Source organism: Lissotriton vulgaris, chromosome 1_1, assembly GCF_964263255.1.
Source record: "Lissotriton vulgaris chromosome 1_1, aLisVul1.2, whole genome shotgun sequence".
Classification (NCBI taxonomy): domain Eukaryota; kingdom Metazoa; phylum Chordata; class Amphibia; order Caudata; family Salamandridae; genus Lissotriton; species Lissotriton vulgaris.
In genome coordinates, this window is record NC_141685.1 from 1,977,300,500 (window position 1) to 1,977,322,238 (window position 21,739).

Genomic DNA, 21,739 nt, shown 5'->3' on the forward strand with positions numbered 1-21,739 from the left:
CGAGGCCACGCCCACCCAGGAACCACTATAAAAACGCTACATAGCGCAACGATCCTTATGACCTGAAACTCCCTCTGAGGCGGAAGCCGGAGGTTAGCCACTCGCTCATGCATTGTTTTGTCTGATTTTAAAAATTGTTAATTGCTTTTAATCACGTAATCCTCACGAGCTCACCTGGTGAAACGCTGTCTCTAGCGCCAGCCAGAGCCCCAGAGCAACTCGGAAAACGCCATCACCGCCAGCGCGGCAAAGGTGTAGCCACGCCCCCTGCGAGGCCACGCCCACCCAGGAACCACTATAAAAAACGCTACATAGCGCAACGATCCTTATGACCTGAAACTCCCTCTGAGGCGGAAGCCGGAGGTTAGCCACTCGCTCATGCATTGTTTTGTCTGATTTTAAAAATTGTTAATTGCTTTTAATCACGTAATCCTCACGAGCTCACCTGGTGAAACGCTGTCTCTAGCGCCAGCCAGAGCCCCAGAGCAACTCGGAAAACGCCATCACCGCCAGCGCGGCAAAGGTGTAGCCACGCCCCCTGCGAGGCCACGCCCACCCAGGAACCACTATAAAAAACGCTACATAGCGCAACGATCCTTATGACCTGAAACTTCCTCTGAGGCGGAAGCCGGAGGTTAGCCACTCGCTCATGTATTGTTTTGTCTGATTTTAAAAATTGTTAATTGCTTTTAATCACGTAATCCTCACGAGCTCACCTGGTGAAACGCTGTCTCTAGCGCCAGCCAGAGCCCCAGAGCAACTCGGAAAACGCCATCACCGCCAGCGCGGCAAAGGTGTAGCCACGCCCCCTGCGAGGCCACGCCCACCCAGGAACCACTATAAAAAACGCTACATAGCGCAACGATCCTTATGACCTGAAACTCCCTCTGAGGCGGAAGCCGGAGGTTAGCCACTCGCTCATGCATTGTTTTGTCTGATTTTAAAAATTGTTAATTGCTTTTAATCACGTAATCCTCACGAGCTCACCTGGTGAAACGCTGTCTCTAGCGCCAGCCAGAGCCCCAGAGCAACTCGGAAAACGCCATCACCGCCAGCGCGGCAAAGGTGTAGCCACGCCCCCTGCGAGGCCATGCCCACCCAGGAACCACTATAAAAAACGCTACATAGCGCAACGATCCTTATGACCTGAAACTCCCTCTGAGGCGGAAGCCGGAGGTTAGCCACTCGCTCATGCATTGTTTTGTCTGATTTTAAAAATTGTTAATTGCTTTTAATCACGTAATCCTCACGAGCTCACCTGGTGAAACGCTGTCTCTAGCGCCAGCCAGAGCCCCAGAGCAACTCGGAAAACGCCATCACCGCCAGCGCGGCAAAGGTGTAGCCACGCCCCCTGCGAGGCCACGCCCTCTACCATTCACGACAAATGTGCCGCCCCCACCAGCGCAGCGGACGAGCGCAGCGGGAGCGCCGTTTGCGCGCCGAAGGCGCGCCTAAGGCAAGCCCGTCTGCGCCCGTCCGCGCACGACCGGGCCTAGGGCCAGCCCCCATGCCGGATCCTACCGCCATTAGGGGACTCTACTCTCGGCGTGATCTCCTTAGCCTCAGACCTTCGAAAAACAACAACTGTCTTGATACACATGACCCAAATGTCCCCTTCGTCGGCTGTAACATCTGCAAACCTGGAAACCTACTCCTTCCCAGGTTGGCCGTCCCTCTCCCGGGCCTCAAATTAGCGACACTTAACTGTAGATCGCTCCCCAAACATGCCCTACTCATTAATCACTTAATTGTCGACCACGACCTGGATATACTATTCCTCACCGAAACCTGGATTACTAGCCATTCTAACGCTGACATAGTCGCGGCCCTCCCCCCGGGCTTTCTCATCATGTCCCAACCCCGCCCTGTAGGTCGAGGTGGTGGGATAGCCATCATCTACCGAGACCACTTCACCTGCCGCTCTACGGAGATCCAGAGTAAGGAGTCGGAGAGCTGTTTGTTCACGCTGACGCTCTCGCCGACCTACTCCCTATCAGGCCTTCTGGTCTACAGACCCCCTGGTCACTTCGGCCCTTTTTCCTCCGCTTTCTTGGAATCCGTCTCCTCCCTGGCCCACCACACTTCCAACTTCCTGATTACAGGCGACCTCAACATTCATTTCGATGACCCAACCGACACCGGGTCTTCCGATTTAATCAGTGAACTTGGCGCCCTTGGCTTTTCCCTGACTAACGCAGGAGCCACGCATGCGAAAGGTCACCTACTCGACCCTGTACTCTCGAACATCCCTTCCCTCCAGTTCACCAAATCCATCCCCCTCCCGCGGACAGACCACTTCCTTGTTTTGACTCATCTCCCGGGGGCCTTTAAGAAACCCCACAACCCTCCAACCTTCACCAAAGATAGAGCCTGGGCCAGACTTTCGACTGACAACTGGGCCTTGGCGCTCGACGCTTCTACCCCCACTCTTGCAGTCGACTCCACCACGGCGGATACCCAGTTCAGAGACTGGATTTCTTCCTCCCTTGACAGCCTCATCCCCATCAAAAACCGAGAGGTGAAAATTAAAACCAAGGGCCATGCCCCCTGGTACAATGCTGATCTTAGAGCCCTGCGCAAAGTGTGTAAAAAGGCTGAGAGAGCTTGGAGGAAAGATTGGCTCCACAGCAACAAGGATAATTATCGCAACGCGGTTAGACAATACAAGACTGCCTTGAAATCAGCTAAATCACTATTCTACGACAACAGAATAAAAACCTCGACCAACTCAGCCAAAGAATCCTACCAGATTGTCAAAGAATTATTAAACATCCCAACATCACTTCCCCCTCATTCCCCCGCCACAGACAGAAGCAAGGATCTAGCTAAATACTTTGACTCTAAAATTCTACGGATACTTGACTCCCTTCCTACCATCAGCCCTCCTATCCTGGCCACAGCGGACGAAAATAATGGCCCACAGCTGGAAACTTTCAGAGCAGTTTCCCTCCCCGAGGTGACGGCCACGCTTGTTAAAATGAAAAGTGGCTCCCCCCTGGACCCAGCCCCGGTAAGATTCCTAAAAAAGGTGTCCTCTACCATAGCCCCCATCATCAGGGACCTGATCAACTCTTCCCTAGCTAGTGGAACGGTTCCCCCCAACTGGAAGAACGCAGTCGTAAAGGCTTTGCTCAAAAAGCCCCAACTAAACCCTGACGACATGTCCAATTACAGACCGATCTCACTGCTCCCCTGCATCAGTAAGATGGCTGAAAAACTAGTCAACCCACAGCTATCCCAATTTCTTGAAACCCACAACATCCTGCGCCAATCCCAAACTGGGTTTCGACCTGGCCATGGCACGGACACCGCACTCCTCGCTGTCATCGAGGAGGCAAGGTGTATCCTAGACTCAGGGGGTTCAGTGGCAGTGATCCTCCTGGATCTTAGCGCCGCTTTCGATACGGTGGATCACCGTGTCCTATTACACCGCCTGGCCAAGGCAGGAATTGTGGGTACGGCGCGAGCATGGATCGAATCCTTCCTATCCCATCGATCCTTTCAGGTGTGGGACGGCAACTCCCGGTCAGATCCTCTTCCACTGAAGAACGGAGTTCCCCAGGGGTCGTCGCTCAGCCCAACCCTTTTTAATGTTTATATGGCGCCCCTGGAAGACGTAGTGGCCCCCTACGGTATAAAAATAATTAACTACGCTGACGACACCCAACTTGTCGTATCCCTGTCCCACCTGGATAACCATCCGGACAGTCTGCTCCACTGTCTCCAGGACATTCACACCTGGATGTGTGACTCGGCCTTGAAGCTGAACGGCGCAAAGACCGAGATTATGCTCCTAGGCAATAAACGGATAACCTTGCCGCCTACGTCCTGGCCCGACACCTTCGGTGAAATCCCATCCCCTAAAAATGAAATTAAGACTCTAGGAGTTTGGTTAGAACCGGACCTCACTATGAAAACGCAGGCAACCAAGACAGCAGGCACCTGTTTCGGTCTACTACGGTCCGTTCGTAAGATCCTGCATCTTCTCCCCCTCCCATCCAGGAAACTACTTGTCCAGGGCCTTGTCTTGGCACGGCTCGATTATAGCAATGCCATTTATCTGGGGGCCCCTGAGTACTCCTTGGCCAAACTCCAACGTACTCAGAATGCGGCGGACAGGCTCATCTTGAACCTTTCCCCTAGAGTGTCGGCCAAGCCCGCCCTTAAAGCCCTACACTGGCTCCCTGTTCGCCAGAGAGTAGAGTTCAAGGCCCTATGTACCACCCACAAGCTCATGAATGGAGCTGGCCCTGACGCGCTTAAACATATGGTTACCCCATATAAAGCCTCAAGATCCCTTCGCTCCGACGCCGAACATCTTGCTACGGTGCCCAAATTCAGGAAGGCTCGTTCTGGCGGACGCCGCTTCTCGGTCAAAGCCTCCACAGCCTGGAACCTACTCCCCCTCAGCCTACGTCTGGAACCCTCCCACATAGTGTTCCGTAGGAAACTCAAAACATTCCTGTTTCCCAATTAAAACACTCCCTCCCCCCTCTTTGGATAGCGACAGGTTTAATAGCGCGGGGATGCCTACGGGTCACCAGGCGCTTTAGAAATCGCGAAATATTAATAATAATAATAATAAGCACTCGGAGATCATTAGATGAGTCTCCTGAAGCCTTAGAACATTCATAGGGGTGTTTTTCAAATATTCAATGACCAGTCTCGGTCTCCTTTTCACTCTTAAACCATTTATATTCCAACATATTATGCCCAAATGCTCACTTCCTATGATCAGATTTCTATCCCCATCATTAGATTCCCTAGTTCTTCTATTTTCAATAGCATTGGCTACGTAATTTGAGAACACTTCTTCCATTAAAAAAATCCCTATGCTCCGCACGGTACACCTATCAACCGTCCCTGTGCCCCCCTTCCCATCCACCCTCCTCCCCTGGGAACCCTCCCTGCCTACTTATTGGCTGCCGCCAATTCGAGCTGCAAACCCACACCCGTCTTCCATATAAACATTTAAAGGACTGGCTTCCTCGCCTCCGTTTATCTTACTCTATTACTCTGTAACTCTTTTTTTTTTTTTTGGTTTCTCATGGTTCAACTCAGCTAACCACTTGCCTTACAACCTACCAGGAGTTTATTTACCTCCTCCGGGGAGTGAAAGTTGTACATTTTATTGGCTCTCATCACTTTAAGGTATGCTGGTAACCTCAGCTGGACTTGAGCTCATAGTTGCCTAAGGGGATCCATCCTTTTACCTTGCTCCCATCTTCTGTCCTACATAATTCTTGAGATGTCAGATCTAATTTTAAATGAACAGTCCTGGACCTGAGTAGCTGGTAATTTTAAGGCTGCCCCTAGAATTATTTCTTTGAGGAAATACGACAATATATTTACCAGGATTTTCCTAGGCTTTTCACGACCAGAATTAAACCTGAAAGGATCTCGATGGACTCGCTGAATTTCTGTATTCCAGACAGAAGCAGAAGCAATTTCAGGAAGGGATTTAGACAAGAAATTTATCACAAAGGCTTTTATGTCCTCTCCTTCTACACGGTCCTTAGTATCAAGAATCTGAATATTGTTCCTCCTTGAGTTGTTTTCCATCCTCTCTAATCTATCTGCTATATCCTTTTCCTTTGTTTTAAGCCCATCCAATTCTTGGCTATGATCTTGCAAGTCTATCCCGAGCTCTAGCATTTTATCTTCTAAGTCCTCTGTGCGTTTTGTTAATACTGCTAAATTCTCCTCCAAGCTACTGCACGTTTCTTGAATTTTTTCTGGTTACTCTTTAAAGTGGCAAAAGACTCTTTAATCTCGGCAGAAATCTGGCTCAGTAAGTCTTTTACAGTATTTAGACCTGTCATACCCATATCTTTAGCTCCCTCTTTAGGTTGTATACCCCCAGCATGATCAATCTCCTTTGATTTTAGTGTAGGCTCAGGTACCTCATTACTAGCAGTGTTGGTGTTACTCAGGCGTGGGTACTTATTTGAAACTGAGATGGCATATGCAGGTGTCAATGAGGGTAGGGTGATAGTTTCAATGCTCTGTGAAGCGGACTCCGTCTGTACCTCCATCTCCACCTCTTTGAGGGTAGGTGGGTCCATGCTACTCTGTGGGTTAACCTGTGGGTGTAACTTAAAATAGGACCTTAGTGAGGGAGTCACTCTGGACGCTGGCTGAACAGATTTTTTCTTTTTTACTTTTGCAGATATATTCCTCCCTGCTTTGATAGCAGAGTTTTTACTTCTGAGTTTGCCTTATTGGGGGGTTAGGGGATGGTCTGCTTGTAGCTCCCCCTTGGGAACCTCAACCTTGCCCAGAAAGTAGTTTGATCTCAATTAATACCTCCTTCCCCCAGTCACTACTTCGCCTGTATTTCCCTCTTTTTCCTCCACAAAGCCATTTTCTAAAATCGGATTTGTGGACTCACTACCTTTTTCTATTAACTCTTTACTCATATGAAGTGTACAGCAAGCAATCATGCCATACCCCAGGTCTACCTCCTTATGCTGCTTTGAGTGGTTATCCTGATATAGATGCTGTGGTTGCAGCTTTATACCCCTGTTCCTTGTGTATTTCGAGGGGCTCTGCCATCCTTCCTGACCCCCCTCCTGGGGGTCACAAATGTGGATTCCGATGCTGCCGCCACCCCGAGCCAACCCCAGGCACAGAGATAGGGAGCGGAAGCGGAGTGCAACTCGAAACTCTCCAAGTGCACCCGCCGCCCAAAGGACCGCTGAGCCAATGCAAATCTGGCCCCTGCCTTAAACAACCGAACCTGGACCTACCCGTAAGGCAACAGGGGAGCAGGAGGAATGCAGGCAGTAGTGGTCCGGGGCGGCCCGAAATGAAGACGGAGAACGGCTGTGAGCAGATTTGGCTTTTGCAGCAGCCGCTGCCACAACCCAGCAAAACCACAAACATCAGTGGACCGCAGTGAACCACCTCAGGAGCCCCAACCCCCGCTGACCATCAAAAAACCAGGTAAGGCGAAGGTACCTGCTCTAGCGCAGACAATCCATGAGAAACACGAGCAAGCAGAGGAAACTAAACTCGCAATCACTCCATCTCAGTACGGATGTGGGAGCAGCTCACAACCAGCTCTCTAACTAGCCGCAATGTTCCTTCGTCACGTCAACACAACCTGTTGAATATGTTAATACAGTCACTTCACATGAATGCATTTCCAGATACGTTGGTGGACAACATGATAACATAAGTCATTACTGTTTGTGGTACCTAGGCTGTTTTTTGGCAGCTTGGCTCTTGTTTGTTCATGTAGTTTATGTGTTTCATTTTAGTGTTCTTTGGATGTGGGCCTGTTTTTCTGCTGGTACATAAGGATATGTCTATGCACACACTAGAAAGCAAGGGATCACTGAATGTGCCTGTCATGTGATGATGACATCTACTTGTAATGCTGCTACCTGTGAAATCACATTAGAATGCTCAGATTTAGGCATCATGGGTTGGAGCAGGTGAATTGAAAGAGATAACACAGTGGTCTGTGTGAGAAGCAGGCTTTATTGGGTAGTTCAGTTAGTAGTGCAGTTAGAGCAGATATATATTCAAACGTGTTCAGGATAAACCTACTACACCATTAGGTGTCATGAAGAATCCACAAGATACATACTATAATGTTTGCTAACCCGGTCAAGTCTCCTGCATCAAAACACGAGTGTCAGGGAAGGGATATTTTAGTCATCTAGAGGGTGGATTTGATGCAATGATACAAATGTGTTCTGTGGTTATTGGAATATGGTGCAGATCATTCCATAAAGGAAATATTGGTTAACACAGTTTTAAACCTATGCAGTTTTTTATGTCACTGGGACATTGTGGAATTAAGTGGTTATAGGTACAGTTTTATGAATGAAATTGGCTAAAAATCAGGGAGGGCAGATAATATAATTTGTAAAACGACAGGATGTCATAATTTCTTCAAATGTTTTCTGTTAAAATTCCTATTGTATTCAACATTGTGATGATTTGGAGCCAGATGTCTGCTACATAAGTAAGATACATAAACGGTGCTTAATTCGAGGCAATGGTTTCCAGTGCTCAGCAAGGGCAATTAATTGTCAACACCGGCACTTATTCAATATACACTTAAAATGACTAATACCTGCCGCCCAAACCATTCTCATAGCTTTGGGGGCCTGGAATATTGGGCCCGATGCATCAAAGGCTTTTGCCCATTCTGTGTCATTTGAAAAATGTGTTGATGCATATGGCCCATTGTGAATTATCTCACTAGTAGGAGTGTGATGGTTAGTAGTTGTGTTGATACAGTCATTAGCAGTGCTGCTAGGGGAAATCTGTGGTGAAAGCTGAAGTGCCCTCCTGTCCAGAACCTAGGACTTATTTTTATTACAAATTAATCACTGATGATACACAATGAGTTTCCAAATATCTAGAAAGCAGAATGGTTGTTCAAATCTACAATGAGTGCCAGGCAAGCCTTATTGACAGTGATTCACAAACCAATTGACGACCCGAATGTGTTTTATCTTGCAATTCATTTGTCAGTCTTTTTCAGAGAGTGTGAAAGTAAACACATACGAAGAAACAGAATTCAGTTGTATTTTATTAATTTATTCATAGTGTTTTATAAAGCATGTACATGACCATCACGGTTTCAGAGTGCTGTACACAGTGAGCTGATGTGGGTTACAGTCGGTTTCAGAGTGCTGTACACAGAGAGCTGATGTGGGTTACAGTACAGTAAAGACATTTGTCACTTAAGATATGCAGAACATAGAGTTTAAGGAGCAAGGTATAAAACAAGCATAGACAGTATTGAATAAGGTGAATGACAGTTGTAGAAGGATTCGCCTGTATATAGTTCGAAGAGCAAGGCATAAAGTAATAGTATACAATATCGAGTAGGTTGAATGACAGTTCCCATACAGTTCTCTTATGACACATGTTTCTCTAGTAGTAAGGCTTTGGCTTCCTTCTTGAACAGCCTGAATGAAGTAATTGCCCTCGTTGGAGCAAGAAGGAATTTTTATATTTTTGGAGCAGATCCAGCGAAGGTACGACCTTGAGATTTCCTTTTTTTTAATCTGGCTGATTCAGATATACGAGATTTAGAATTACTGGATAGCCGCAGTCCGTGCAGGTAACAGTGGTGGGGTGGTGGGGCTGAGTAGGGGGAGATATTGAGGGACGATGCAGAGGGAAAATTAAACAAATAATACTTTTTACCTCCGCATCGTCCCGTGAAATCCCCCCCACGCGGCTCCACCACCCCACTGCTGCTACCTGCACGGACCGCGGCTGCTACTGGAATCCTAATAGCTTTATCCTGTTAACCATACATTTTGGGTCTGAATTGTGTAGGGCTTTGTGTTTTAGTCCTGCAATTTTCAGTTTAATCCTAGCTTCAACTGGGAGCCATTTGAGGGCTTTGAATGATGGGTCAGATGCCATTGTAACAACAAGTGCGTGTTCAAAGTCTTCCTGCAGCATTTATTGTTGATTTAATTGAGGCTAATATGGCTTTCGGTTAGACCTATGAGCGTAGCATTCCCTTAGTCCATTCTTGAGAGCACTAGAGATTGAACCGCCTCTTTGAGGTCTCCCAGCGTTATGAAGGGTTTCAATTTTCTTAGAATGTACAGATTTAGGTGTGTTCTTCTGGATGTAGCTTGTATGTGAGCTTGCATGTTTAGATTTGAGTCTATAGTGATGCCTAGTGATTTTTTGTAATACTTTGGAGTCGCAGAAGGTTGGGGTGCAGTTTAGCGAGTTGAGGTTTTGAGACCATAATTGAGGTTGTTGGGGACTGAGGGGTGAAGAAAAAAATAATGATTTTTTTTGGGGGGGCAGATTTAATTTGAGATGGTTGCAGGTCAGCTAGTCTTGAGTTTTCTTCAAGGTATCGTATAGTCTCTGGATACCCTCTTGAGAGGACAGTTTAATGTATGGTTGAGTATAATCCGCATACATGTGGTACAAGATTTTTGATTGCATCAGGATTTTCAGTGAGTGGTTCAATGTAAAGTTTGAAGAGCATTGGTGAAATTGAAGATCTTTGCAGAACAACCCTATCAATGTCTGCTACATCGAGTAGGGTGTTGCCTATTTTGACTCTTTGTTGTCGTTTTTGCAAGAAGGAGGTGAACCAGATCAGGATGGCACCTGCTAGACCCATTCCGAGTTCAAGAATTTCTCTGAGGCATTCGTGGCTAACCATGTTGAATGCTTCAGATAAAATCAGTAGTATTAGGAGACAGGATATGTTTTGGTCTACTGATGGTTGTATATCATCTAAGATATTAAATACAGCTACCTCAGTATTGTGTCCAGGTCTGAACCCCAACTGGTGTTTGTCTAATAGATCAGAATTCTTTGTATGTTCACAGCTAATCGTGGGCACATTTTTATATCAATTTAGCCTGGAAAGGCACTCTGGATACCGGTCGGAAGTTCTTCAATTCACTCTGGCCAGTACTCAGCTTTTTGAGTTGGTGGGATACTTTGCCCATCTTCAGGCATTCAGGGAGGGATCCTTGTTGGAGAGACACATTCACTATTTTCGTCAAAAGGGGGCAATTGGTGGATCTCTTTTAGTAGGTGGAAGGTAATGGGATTTTCAAAAGTTCAGATGTGCTATACCATAAACAAATAAATAGTATGTAACAAAAACAGAACAAAAGCATTTGATAATATGAATAGAGTTCAGTGACAAGCAAAGGGAGCACAATCGAGACCTCAATTAAACACTGAGCAGTCACAACACAACTTATGGCATCTTGCAATATTACACTCACTGAGAAACGCTCAAAAGAAATCTTTCCTAATTTATAAGCTTGCCTGAATGGTGTTACAATTAAATTTGTAATAAATATAATTCGTTTTTTTGTAACGTGGGCTATGAAATCCATTCTTGAATATGAGCTTCAAAGTGATGGTTATATTTCTTACCATGTTCCAATGTTGCTATAGCTGATAATCTTTGAAGATAGGAAGGGTAGATAGTATCTTGCGATGGAAAGAAGTGGATCGCCATTAATGGTCACAATATTGTGTACAGTATGTGCCACAGCAGTCTTCATAAAGAGGGGTGCTATAGAATATACTGGAATAAATATATATATATATATTTATATATGTACCTGGGAAAATACAAGTCACTATACTTCAATAAAGGTAGTAAATTCATCTGAAACAGTCTAGCTTGAGCTTTTCTTGTTGAGATAATTCCATGTGAGTATGTGGACTGTGTTGCTGCTGCCTACGGCAGCAATAAGGGAGGTCGACATAAATAATGCCCTCCATGACGTGCAATGAAATTCATCTGAAATAGTTTAGCTGTACCTTCTGCACTCTAAGAGACTTGTAAAATATTGCCAACTGATTGACCAATTTAAGAGCAGGGACCTCTTGCTTAGACCTCCTAAACTGTATCATGAACAATAACCATACTATTCCTGCTGCAAGCAGAAGCTTAATTAGCGCTGTTATTGAGATTACCACCATGTTTATCAATGATGTTGACAGTAATAAGCACATAAATATGCCCGTGGATACATTAATATCGTCAAGATTCCACTTAGAGTATTTCATAAATGCAATTTTGTATTTTTTAGGTGAAAACAGACGACAGACTGGTAAAAACAGACTTTGGCCTGCTTTTTCTAAAGCTCCACCGAATGGATGCGGGAATCTACTTCTGTCAAGCAGTTGAACATAACTTTGTTCACACCATCAGGAAGATCACACTTGAGGTTCTTGAGGAAGAACGTTTGGAGGAAATGTTTCACAAAGAGGAGGACGAGGAGTTATCTCATCGACAGCCCTGCACAGTTCAGAGCAGCATCTCACAGGCCTCCAAGCCTTGGTACAAGGATTTCCTACAGCTCATCGGATACAGTAATTTTCAGAGGGTTGAGGAATATTGCGAAAAGGTGTGGTGCACAGACAAGAAAAGGAGGAAGCTGAAAATGTTGCCTTCAAAATGGAAGTATGCTAATCCGCAGGAGAGGAAAGCACGGACCAGGTCGGAGCATTACCGCCTACCAAGACATACATTGTCATTGTAAGGGACTCTTTGTCTCTGCCCTTCGGAATATATACTATTCGGACCAGTGTAATCAACAAACTGATGAGTGCCAGCATTCTCTGGTAGCAAGAGCAGAAAGTCAAATGTACATTCTAGCATCCTTTTTAATTATTCTTTTGAGTTATGTCATATCTAACCAAATAGCTGCTAAATGCCTATCCTTTTTTGAACACTGCCTTTAGTTACTCCCTAAGTTAACCCACAGCAGGCCTTTAGAGACTAATAACAAATTGTTCCCAAAAAGTGAACATGTATATAAAATATTATTTTTGTTATTAAAAATTCTACATTATGATGGATACCTTCTTTTGGAAAACCTCAAACAATTCCTAGACATAAGCAAAAGAACGTTTTCTTCGTCGGAGCCTTTTCTGTTTGATATCTTAATAAGCAAAATGTTTAGCAAATTGTATTTATTTTAAACGTTGTTCACGATTACCATTTATATTCAATTTTAAAGAGCTCACACGTTGTGGGGAACTTACTTAATAATTTTTGTGTGTTTGGGTGTTAAAGCCTATTATATACGAAATAATGTCCTGTACAAAAACACATCTCTCCCTGAATATGTCAGTAATTTGTGAACTACAAATATTTCTTAATTTTATTATTTTTTAATAAGCATATCATTTAATGAACAGAGCAAATAATGAAGCATGCCTGCTTTTCCAGGTCACTAATTCACAGCTTACTAAACATTTGGGGCCTCATTTATGAAAAGTGACGCATCGCTGCGTGAAAACAGCGATGCGTCACTTTTCACTGCGCACTCCTTGCGACACCAATGATGCGTCATATTTAATGTATGACGCATCATGTCGCAAGGACTTACAGATACGTCAGTATTTCTGACGCATCTGTAAGCGCAAAAGTGACGCATTGCTGGAGTGTGTCACAAAAGTGACGCGTCTCCAGCAATGCGTCCTTTCACATGGGGAAAGCCCCATGTGAAAGGGCTTGCGTCAGTCTTACGCCTGCTGTGAGGCAGGCGCAAGATTTTGACGCAACCGCATCCTAAAAGTGACGCAGTGAAATCTCATAGATTTCACTGCGTCACTATTACGAGGCTTTTTGCGGGGGAACGCCCCCTCTGCATACATTATACCTGACGCAGGTATAATGTGGCGCAGGGGTTTAAAAAGTGACGCATCTACCTAGATGCGTCACTTTTTAAATATGGCGCAACAAGGCGCATGTTTTACGCCGCAGATGCGTCACAAAAAGTGACGCATCCGCAGCGCAAAACTGACGCAAATCCTCATAAATGAGGCCCTTGGTCTATAAAGATATACATAGAAGTCATTCCGTACACGTCAGGCCCAAGTGAAACAGGGATGTCGAGAAAATCCTAAATGCGTACACCTGATGGTCCCATCTTCGTATTGGACACAGTGGAGGCTTCCAGATACGAGCCCGTAGTGCAACACGTTTTCTGTCAAAATGCATCTCATTAAACATTCCTCTGTAAACATTTTGTGCGAGGTTCACTAATTCTTTTCCCATATACTTTGACTGAGATAAAATATGCAATTTGCTTGTACAGTGTCTGAACACACACATATTTTATAATGAATACCAAAACAACTTTAGCAGACTTGACATTGAAATATTAATTTGCTCTAATGAGATGCAAGCCATAAAGAAGTCGAGATATGAACAATCTTTGCAAACGCGCGCCTTCCAAATTATTGAACTGCATCTGGTCCAAATGGACGTGCATCTCAGCAAACATAAAAGGAAACGTGAGGTCGCTTCTGATAAATGGCAACATTATACAATATGATTGCAGCTAATTATGCTGCACCATTGTATGTGAGTAAAGCGTTGATTACAAAAGAACAAGTTATGGTGTATTCTGGTGTACTTTGAAAGCATTTGCATGGCGAATTTGCAGGCATCATCGTAACACAATGCACTTAAAGAAATGGTTGTGAAATCTAACATGAACGTCTGAGTGTATAGATGGAAGAGATATATTCATTTGAAATATACAACTGGAGCCACATAGTAAAAACTTTGCAGTGGTGCTAAAATCAGAGGAAAACACTGGTGCACTATTTTGCTGTGTGTGCAATACGTAATGGCACAACAATATTTGCCTACCCCCTTTGTTTTCTTGATAAATGTATTTGAAAAAAAAGAAGATACATGGGATTCGTTTGGGCAGTTGGGTAGAGTCAAATTGAGGGGGCCTTTAAAATATTAGTAAATTTGTTTCCATATGTGAAGTCATGGTACCATCAAATATGTTATCAACTCATTGTTCACTTGAAATATATGATGCACAGATATCTAAGGGGGTGCTTACTCCATACGAGCATAGGTTCGTTGACCTGCTACCTGCCAGCCATTGCCGACAAGTACCTCAATTTTCTGTCTTCTAGCAGTCGACCAACTGGAAGTGTGCATTTGAACTGCGCATGTCAGGTTGGCTGGTATTTTGCTATCGGCCAGCCTGACATGTATAGTTTAGGCTTCCTCAATCATTGCTTTAAGGTGGGCTTGGAAGCAGAGACACAGTCCTATTCGTCTCCGATGGAGCACTGTGTTCACTTGTCCCAGCCAATACTTGCACTGCTCTTATGCTGCTTCTTATGCTGCTTACTATTATAAACAGAATGAGAACAGTGATTTTATTGTCTGAGATGCGTGATGCCTACTTTCACTTTCTCCATGCCAGGCCAGCTCATGGCTTCAAGGCGACCAGGCAGCATGCTTGGTACGTGTGAATTTTGAAGAGTCTACCCACCAAGCAGTATCGACGGCTACCAGGTAAGGTTACATTAATAGTTTGGTAAGTATTGGCCCCAAAACAGTATGAACCAGATGCAGTTGTTTTATTTGAATGAAGTTCTTCATGAGGTCGCAGTGCAAGCTTTTGATGGGCTTTGACATGTGATCATGCGTTAAAGGCCGCAGATCAGAGGTATTGTGCGTTCTGAAGTAATCACTTTTAGGAAAAAAACAAGGCGCAAGATCACTAATGCCAGGATGAAGGTGACTCTTCAAAAATGAGCATTTCATGGTCTTGTTTTAATATGGATGGCTCACATGTATGAGCCCCAGGTGGATAACAAGTCCTGGAGTATAGCTTGATGACGTCATGACTCCTGCATCCTACCAGCTGTTGGTGATCTGCTCAGGCCACAAACTGCCGCCCTCCGTCCTCCTCTTGGTCTCATTTTCCATCTCAGCCAACAAAAGAGAAAATAAACATTAGACAAAGGAAGACAGAAACATGAAGTGTTTGTGTCCCATAGTGTGAGAATGCAAGTCTAAGACATATAAAATAATACGTACAGGTAGTAAGATTCCTTTCGCTATGGCATGTTTATTTATTTATAAAGTTTATATAGCGCAAACCAGATACAAGGGATGTCAGAGCGCTTTACAATATGCATAGGAGAAATGACAAAAATGCAATGCAATGTCCACATCATGTAAGATGTATGAGAAAAAAAAAATCACAGATTACAGGCCAAATGTACCCCTGAGGGTAGCTCAATCGCAGGAGTGGGCCGTCGACAGGTATGGGTCAAAGGTATGCAGTAGAGAAGAGCTGTAACACAAAGTGGTACCATAGTAGTAGTAGGAACAATGAAAAACAAGCAATTACCACCAATTCCTATTAGGGTAAGAACTTGTTTATTAGGAATCTTCTGGCTTCCAATTTGACCATTGACACTGAAGAGATTTTGCATACTTCCGGTGGAAGGGAGTTCCATATCTTTGGGGCAACGCCTGAAAACGCTCTGCAACAATATCTCTTTTTGTTAAGAAGGAGGAAGGTCGAGGCGCTTCTTGAAGCTCTTTTCCCACAAGATAGTTCAAGTTTTTGAGCCAGGGACAGGGGGGTATTGAAGTGAAGAGCTTTGTGCGTCAGAACAGCAATCTTCAATTGGATTTGTGCTTCATAGGGCAGCCATTTGAGAGATTTTAGTAAAGAGGATATATGCTTGTTTCGTTTGGTATCTGTAACCAGTCTCGCTGCTGCATTTAGGGAAGCTCTTAGTGGTGCCAGGGCGTATTTGGGAAGACCACAGAGGGTATCACTGTCATAGTCTAGCCTCGGAAGGACAAGCACTTGGACCACCTGCTTGAAATCATTTAGTGGAAGGAAAGGTTTGATATTTCTGAGTGATCTCAGCAAGAGATTTGATCCCTTACATACGTTGCTGATATGATTTTTCATATTCAAGTGCTTGTCCAAGGTGATTCCAAGTGACTTGGCTGAGTCTACGACAAGAGGAGTGCAAATTGAAAGCAGTAAGGTGAGTCAACCTTTTGTGTAGTTTGGGGATGTGGTTCGGAGGGGAGATGAACAGGAATTCCGTTTTGGAAGTGTTAAGTAGGAGGTGGTCTCAGTTAACAAGTTTTGAGTAGATGTTAAGGTGGCATTGGCGAGATGATGCTTTCCGGGGATGAAATTTTCAGATAGAGTTGCGGGTCATCAGCATACATGTGAAAAAGAATGTTCATGGAGGCTAGAGAGTTTGCAAGAGGTACTAAGAAAAGATTGAAGAGAATAGGACATAGAGTGGACCCTTGGGGGACCCCCATGAGAACAGGAGAAGGCTTAGAGAGAGAATGGTTGCCTCGACTCTTTGTTATCTGTGATGTAGGAACAATGAGAACCATTTTAGCACCTGATCCAAGAAACCCATTCTGATTTGCAAGATGGATAGGAGGTTGTCATGATTAACAGTGTCGAAAGCAGAGGAAAGGTCCAGGAGGATCAGGAGGCAGGGTTAATTTAGATCAATCATTTTTAGAATGTCATCAGTTACGTGAGTGAGAGCATATTCAGTGCTGTGACCCTTCCTAAAGCTGGATTGATGTTGGTCTAGGAGTTGGTATTGGTCTATATGAGCACAAAGTTGGGATTGTACACATTTTTCTAAGATCTTTGCTAAGGTGGGGATGTTGGAAATGGGGCGGAAATTATTGAGATTTGACAGAGTTAGGTTTTTTTAGTATAGGAGATACCTGAGCTGCTTTTAGACACTCGGGGATCGTACCTTGAAGCAAAGAAGCGTTAACGATCCTTGTCCAGCTGAGAATGAGAGCAAGCTTGATTTCTTTGAAGATAGAGGGAGGCAACAAGTCACTGAAGTGGTTGGAGGGGTTAATGTTCAGCAGAAACTTGTAGATGTCATTTTCACTACAAGGGGTAAAGGTGCCCCAGTACACATTGTTCTTGTGCTTTTCAATGGATGAGGCTGAACTGGAAGAAGGTAATAGAGCCTTCTTGGAGGCGAGGTTAATGGAAATGAAACTTGATTTCTCCGTAAAGAAAGCGGCAAAATCATTGCATGAAGGTGGGTTGCCATCAGGACCCGTGTGGTTAGGACCGACGACTGATTGCTGTTTAACCAATTCAAAAAGTTTCTTGGGGCAGTCTGAAGCTTGATCCAGTTTGGATCTGAAATAGTCAGCCTTAGCACTCTTGATTTGTTTGTTGTAAGAGCTCCTGGTCTCTCTAATGAACTTTAGTTGATCTGAGGAGGGATTGAATCGCCAGGAACTTTCAGCTGCCCTCAAGTTCCGGCGTACCGTGTTTAAGTTGTCATTATACCAAGGTTTGGCTTAACAAAACCAAGGCTTTGTTAATTTTTTTTTTTGTTGGAGTGGAGCAATGTTATTCATGATGTCAGAGATAGTTGAATTGTAAGCGTCAGTGAGTGATTGCACCTCACCAGGTCAGCTTTGGAGGAGAGGGCAGATTTACAGTGGACAGCAAGCTCATCAGAGTTTATTGATCTGAGGTCCCTTTTCCATATCTTTGTTTTCGTTGGTTGAGCCTTCTTTAGCATCGCTTCCTTGTTGATGTAAAAGAGGATGCTGTGGTGGTCGGACCAGTCACATGGAGTAATGGAATCCAGAGTGATAGACTGTCTTTTGGAGATGATGAGGTCTAGAGTTTCTCCTTTAATGTGAGCTGGTAGGTCACAGTGCTGAGTCAGATCTTGATCAATTAAGAATGATTTAAGGCAAGATACAGCGGGGTCATTGGGGTTAGACCAGTGAAGGTTGAGATCACCAAGGAAGATTTGGGACACTACTGAGTCAGCATTGCCAGTGATGATTTCCATTAGATGCTCAATGAAGGGGATAGTATCCCCGGGAGGGTGGTAAAAGGTGTGAAGTCTGCAAACCAGTATGTTCTTACTAGAGATGCTGAGACAGGGTACTCACAAGAGAAAGGTAAAGAGGACTCTAAGTGAGATATCAAAAGTGTGTTCCTGTGAATACAGGCTAGGCCAGATATGTCCTGCCTAATTATGTCATGAGTGGAATGTACTAGGAGGTCTAGAAAAGTGGAGACGGAATTTAGCCACGTTTCTGTGAGGATGATAATGTCTAGATCATTGTTGTGGATGAGGTGGAAGATTTCGGAGTAGTGTTTAATGGCAGACCTGCAATTAAGTAATACGCATTTAAGGTATAGTGGATTTGGAGGGGTAGGTGTCTGGGTGACGTTCACTCGGGTAGGATTATCAGTATTGCTGCCTCTAAGATTGAGAGGAGGAACTCTGTTAAGGTTGGAAAGGATGGGGTGTATTTGTCTCGGCGGGTACAAGTTAGGTTTAGGCCATGTAGGGCAGGAGTTGTGTTGGTCAAGGAGATCAAATGACTCCAGTGGGACTCATATCGACTGTGGCTGGCTGGGGTATTGAGAGGGGGATTGGATTCCGAGATGGGGGGGGTAAAAGGCTAACCCATCTGATCACTATCCTTGGTGGACGCTTTGGGCCTAGTTTTACAGGTGATAATAGCACTGATCCTGGGGAAAATATCTGTTGTGAGGGCTTTCAGGTCTTGTAGCTCTGAGGTGCGAAGGTGCAGCTGGAGAGGTATGTCATTGAGGCACGCAGCCAAGTCTCATTGTTGGTTCGAGGCTTGACAGGTGAGAGGGAGGTGCAAGGGGTGACAGAGGACCTCTGTGTAAGCCTATTGAGGCCTGTGGGGAGAATTGTTACCCAGAACCTAGTCTAGCCTGAGGCAAAGTTATAGGTTTGGGGGAAGGGACATCGAAAATTTATCGAGAAGACTGAGGGGCATGAAGGATCCTCTCCGCTCGCACATCATCCTGTATTGGCCTGACCGTCGGTGAAGCGAGTGTGCCAGTAGAGACGCCCCCCAGCTGGGAGGGTGATCTAGTAGGTTGAGAAGTAATGATAGTGGACAAGACATCTCTGGAAGCCGCAGAAGGAGGTGAGTGGATGGGGGAGAGTGGAGAATTCACAACTGTTAAAGGGGAGGTACTGCTTAAAGCCAACTGGAACGAGGTGGTAGGATAAGGGACAGTGGACTTGCCATAAACCACTTTTTTAAGAGTAGGGTATATATTAGCCATCTTAACTAGGTTGATATTGGAGGCTTGGATTAAGATGATACCATTATTTCTAGAGGGAAATAGTGGTGGTGGCTTTGACGGTGGACGAGGGAGAGGTTGTAAGTTTAAGGCCATGAGAAGTTTTCTTAGAACATGTTATTCGAAGCATGGAGTGTAGCACGGTTCGCCAGCATGCCCATTTTCTGGTATAGACGATAAAGTCATTAACCAGAGTACCTTTGCTGGTGCAGAAGTAAGGGTCAGAGAATAATGTTTCCGGTCTGGCTTTGAATATGCGATGTTTGTATTTTGTTGCCGCATTTTTAGAGAGGTCAGCTAGGTAATTGATGATGAAGGCGTTGGAACCATTGAGGTCAGGACTTATTTCCATTGAGACGAGGAAAACTAGTGGGGATGGGAGATCAAGGGGAGAAGGAGCACAATGTCACTCCAGGGTCACTCAGTGAAAGGGTGAGGGGGCGTGATGAAAGCACAATGAGAGGTGCAGCGATCTTAACTCTATGCAGTGCCAATAACTGGGACCCCTTAATTTACAGTAGTAGTGATATCCCATAAATCTTATTACCTCTATAAACTGGCCCTGCATGGCACACAGTACAATTTTTAACTCACCTCGGATGACATAGGTGGGTAACAGAAAGAGATCTGATTTGTAATCAGAAATGCACAATTGTGAAAAAACTTAGTCTGAATGGTACAAGACAGACACTGAGTTAATGAAAGTATGTTTTAAGCATTCTCACTGAATGTTACCACTGTGTGCACTCAAAGCTGATGGCTCTGTTAAAGAACGTGGCAGGATTGTATGTCAGAACTATGGTGCTCACACAGACCAGCATATATTTCCTTTGATCGAATGTGCTGCAGGTCTCGACTGAGGTACGTTAGAAAAACCGTTAGAAAGATGGAGTGAAAGAGAGTCAAATGTCACACGTTAGAAAGCCAGGCAAAGTAGAAGTGACATATTGGCAGAGGGTGAGAGGCTGAAAGAGGGAGTGGCATTCAATGAATTAGAGATACAAGCAAAGAAAAGAGGGCGGGACTAAGAGAGAAAGTGAGACAGAAAAAGGGGGAGACAGTCAGAAAGAGTGAGATATGGTCAGAGAAACCAATAGTGAGTGAGTCTCTAGCTCTTTTATGTGGTGCATACACCTCTGAAGACCTAATGCTCACTTAACATACCAGGAATTCTCTGAAATATTTTTAGTCTTCCTTCAGAAATGTCTGTAAAAGTATTTCTTTTTGGTCAATTTATCAAAGACATAAGGGTATAATCACAAGAACGTGTGATAGCTACCACAAGAGTAGCGTAACGCAACTTTCAACAGCGCAGCCTATCGCAGAAAAATAACCCTGTGTCAACGTAGAATTCACAACAAGGTGGTAGCATGTGACAGACACCAGATAACGCGTCAAATGTCGCAAAAATACTATATACGAACACAAAAAAATGCGATGAGGCAAATCGCGGGACAGAAATCAGTGAAAACCATCCACAGGCCTGCAAATCCCCCCAAAAATGAAACAATTCTAGTTGCGTAGTACCATGGATGCACCCAGACCGAGTGCAGAGGACAAGCCGAACTCCACAAGCCCCACAGAAGACCAGCATGGAACCCCGTGTTCGAGGAAGGGCAAGGAGAAGAGGAAGAGGAAGATGGGGTGCAGTACGCAGGAAGACCGGATCATCGTCACTGAGGTCATAGGATGCCATCAACAACTGTTCGGCACCTCCACTGCGTCACTGGCAACCCAAACGGAAATATGGCAGGCCATTGTCACCAAAGTCAGTGCAGTCGGTTTGTCAAGGAGGTCAAGAGGCGCTGTCATGAAGTGCACAGCTAAACCAAGGAGTAGCTCTCTGCCAACAGGAAGGCAGCGAGAGTGACTGGAGGTGGAGAATCACAGGAGAATCTGGATGACCTGAAGGAAATGGAGGCCACAGTCAGCAGTATGGAGATGGTAGAAGGAATTGGGGGCCTGGACACAGCACGATATGACCTGACCCAACAGCAAAAGGGTGAGTAAGGCCAGGGACGAGGGGACGGGGGAGATGGGCACAATGTCACACATGCACAATTATGTGTAGCACACTGCACACCCACAAGTATCATGGAACATGTCACTGATAGCCTTGGCAGACTGCAACACACATCGAAATTCCAAGTAGGGCCCGTCCAAAATGTGCACAAAGGGGCCCCCTCCAGATCACTAATATCACAAACGACCCATGCACATGTGCTGAATCCAGCAAAGCAGCGGCTCTGTGACCCACACTGACTATGCAAGTAACACTGCATGCCCGATAGCTTGGCAGCAGCACAAAAACATGTGATGGCCCAGGGATCGAC

At 45.0% G+C, this 21,739-nt stretch overlaps 1 protein-coding gene across 1 annotated transcript in view; it reads left to right on the forward strand.

The window, feature by feature from the left end:
* Positions 1 to 12,323, forward strand: part of SEMA3E (semaphorin 3E) — a 648,430-nt gene extending 636,107 nt beyond the window's left edge. The window contains exon 17 of the mRNA XM_086919774.1: positions 11,559 to 12,323. Within this exon, the coding sequence (XP_086775900.1) occupies positions 11,559 to 12,011 (453 nt within the window). The 3' untranslated portion in view covers positions 12,012 to 12,323. The remainder of the gene's footprint in view (positions 1 to 11,558) is intronic.
* Positions 12,324 to 21,739: the final 9,416 nt, after the last annotated feature.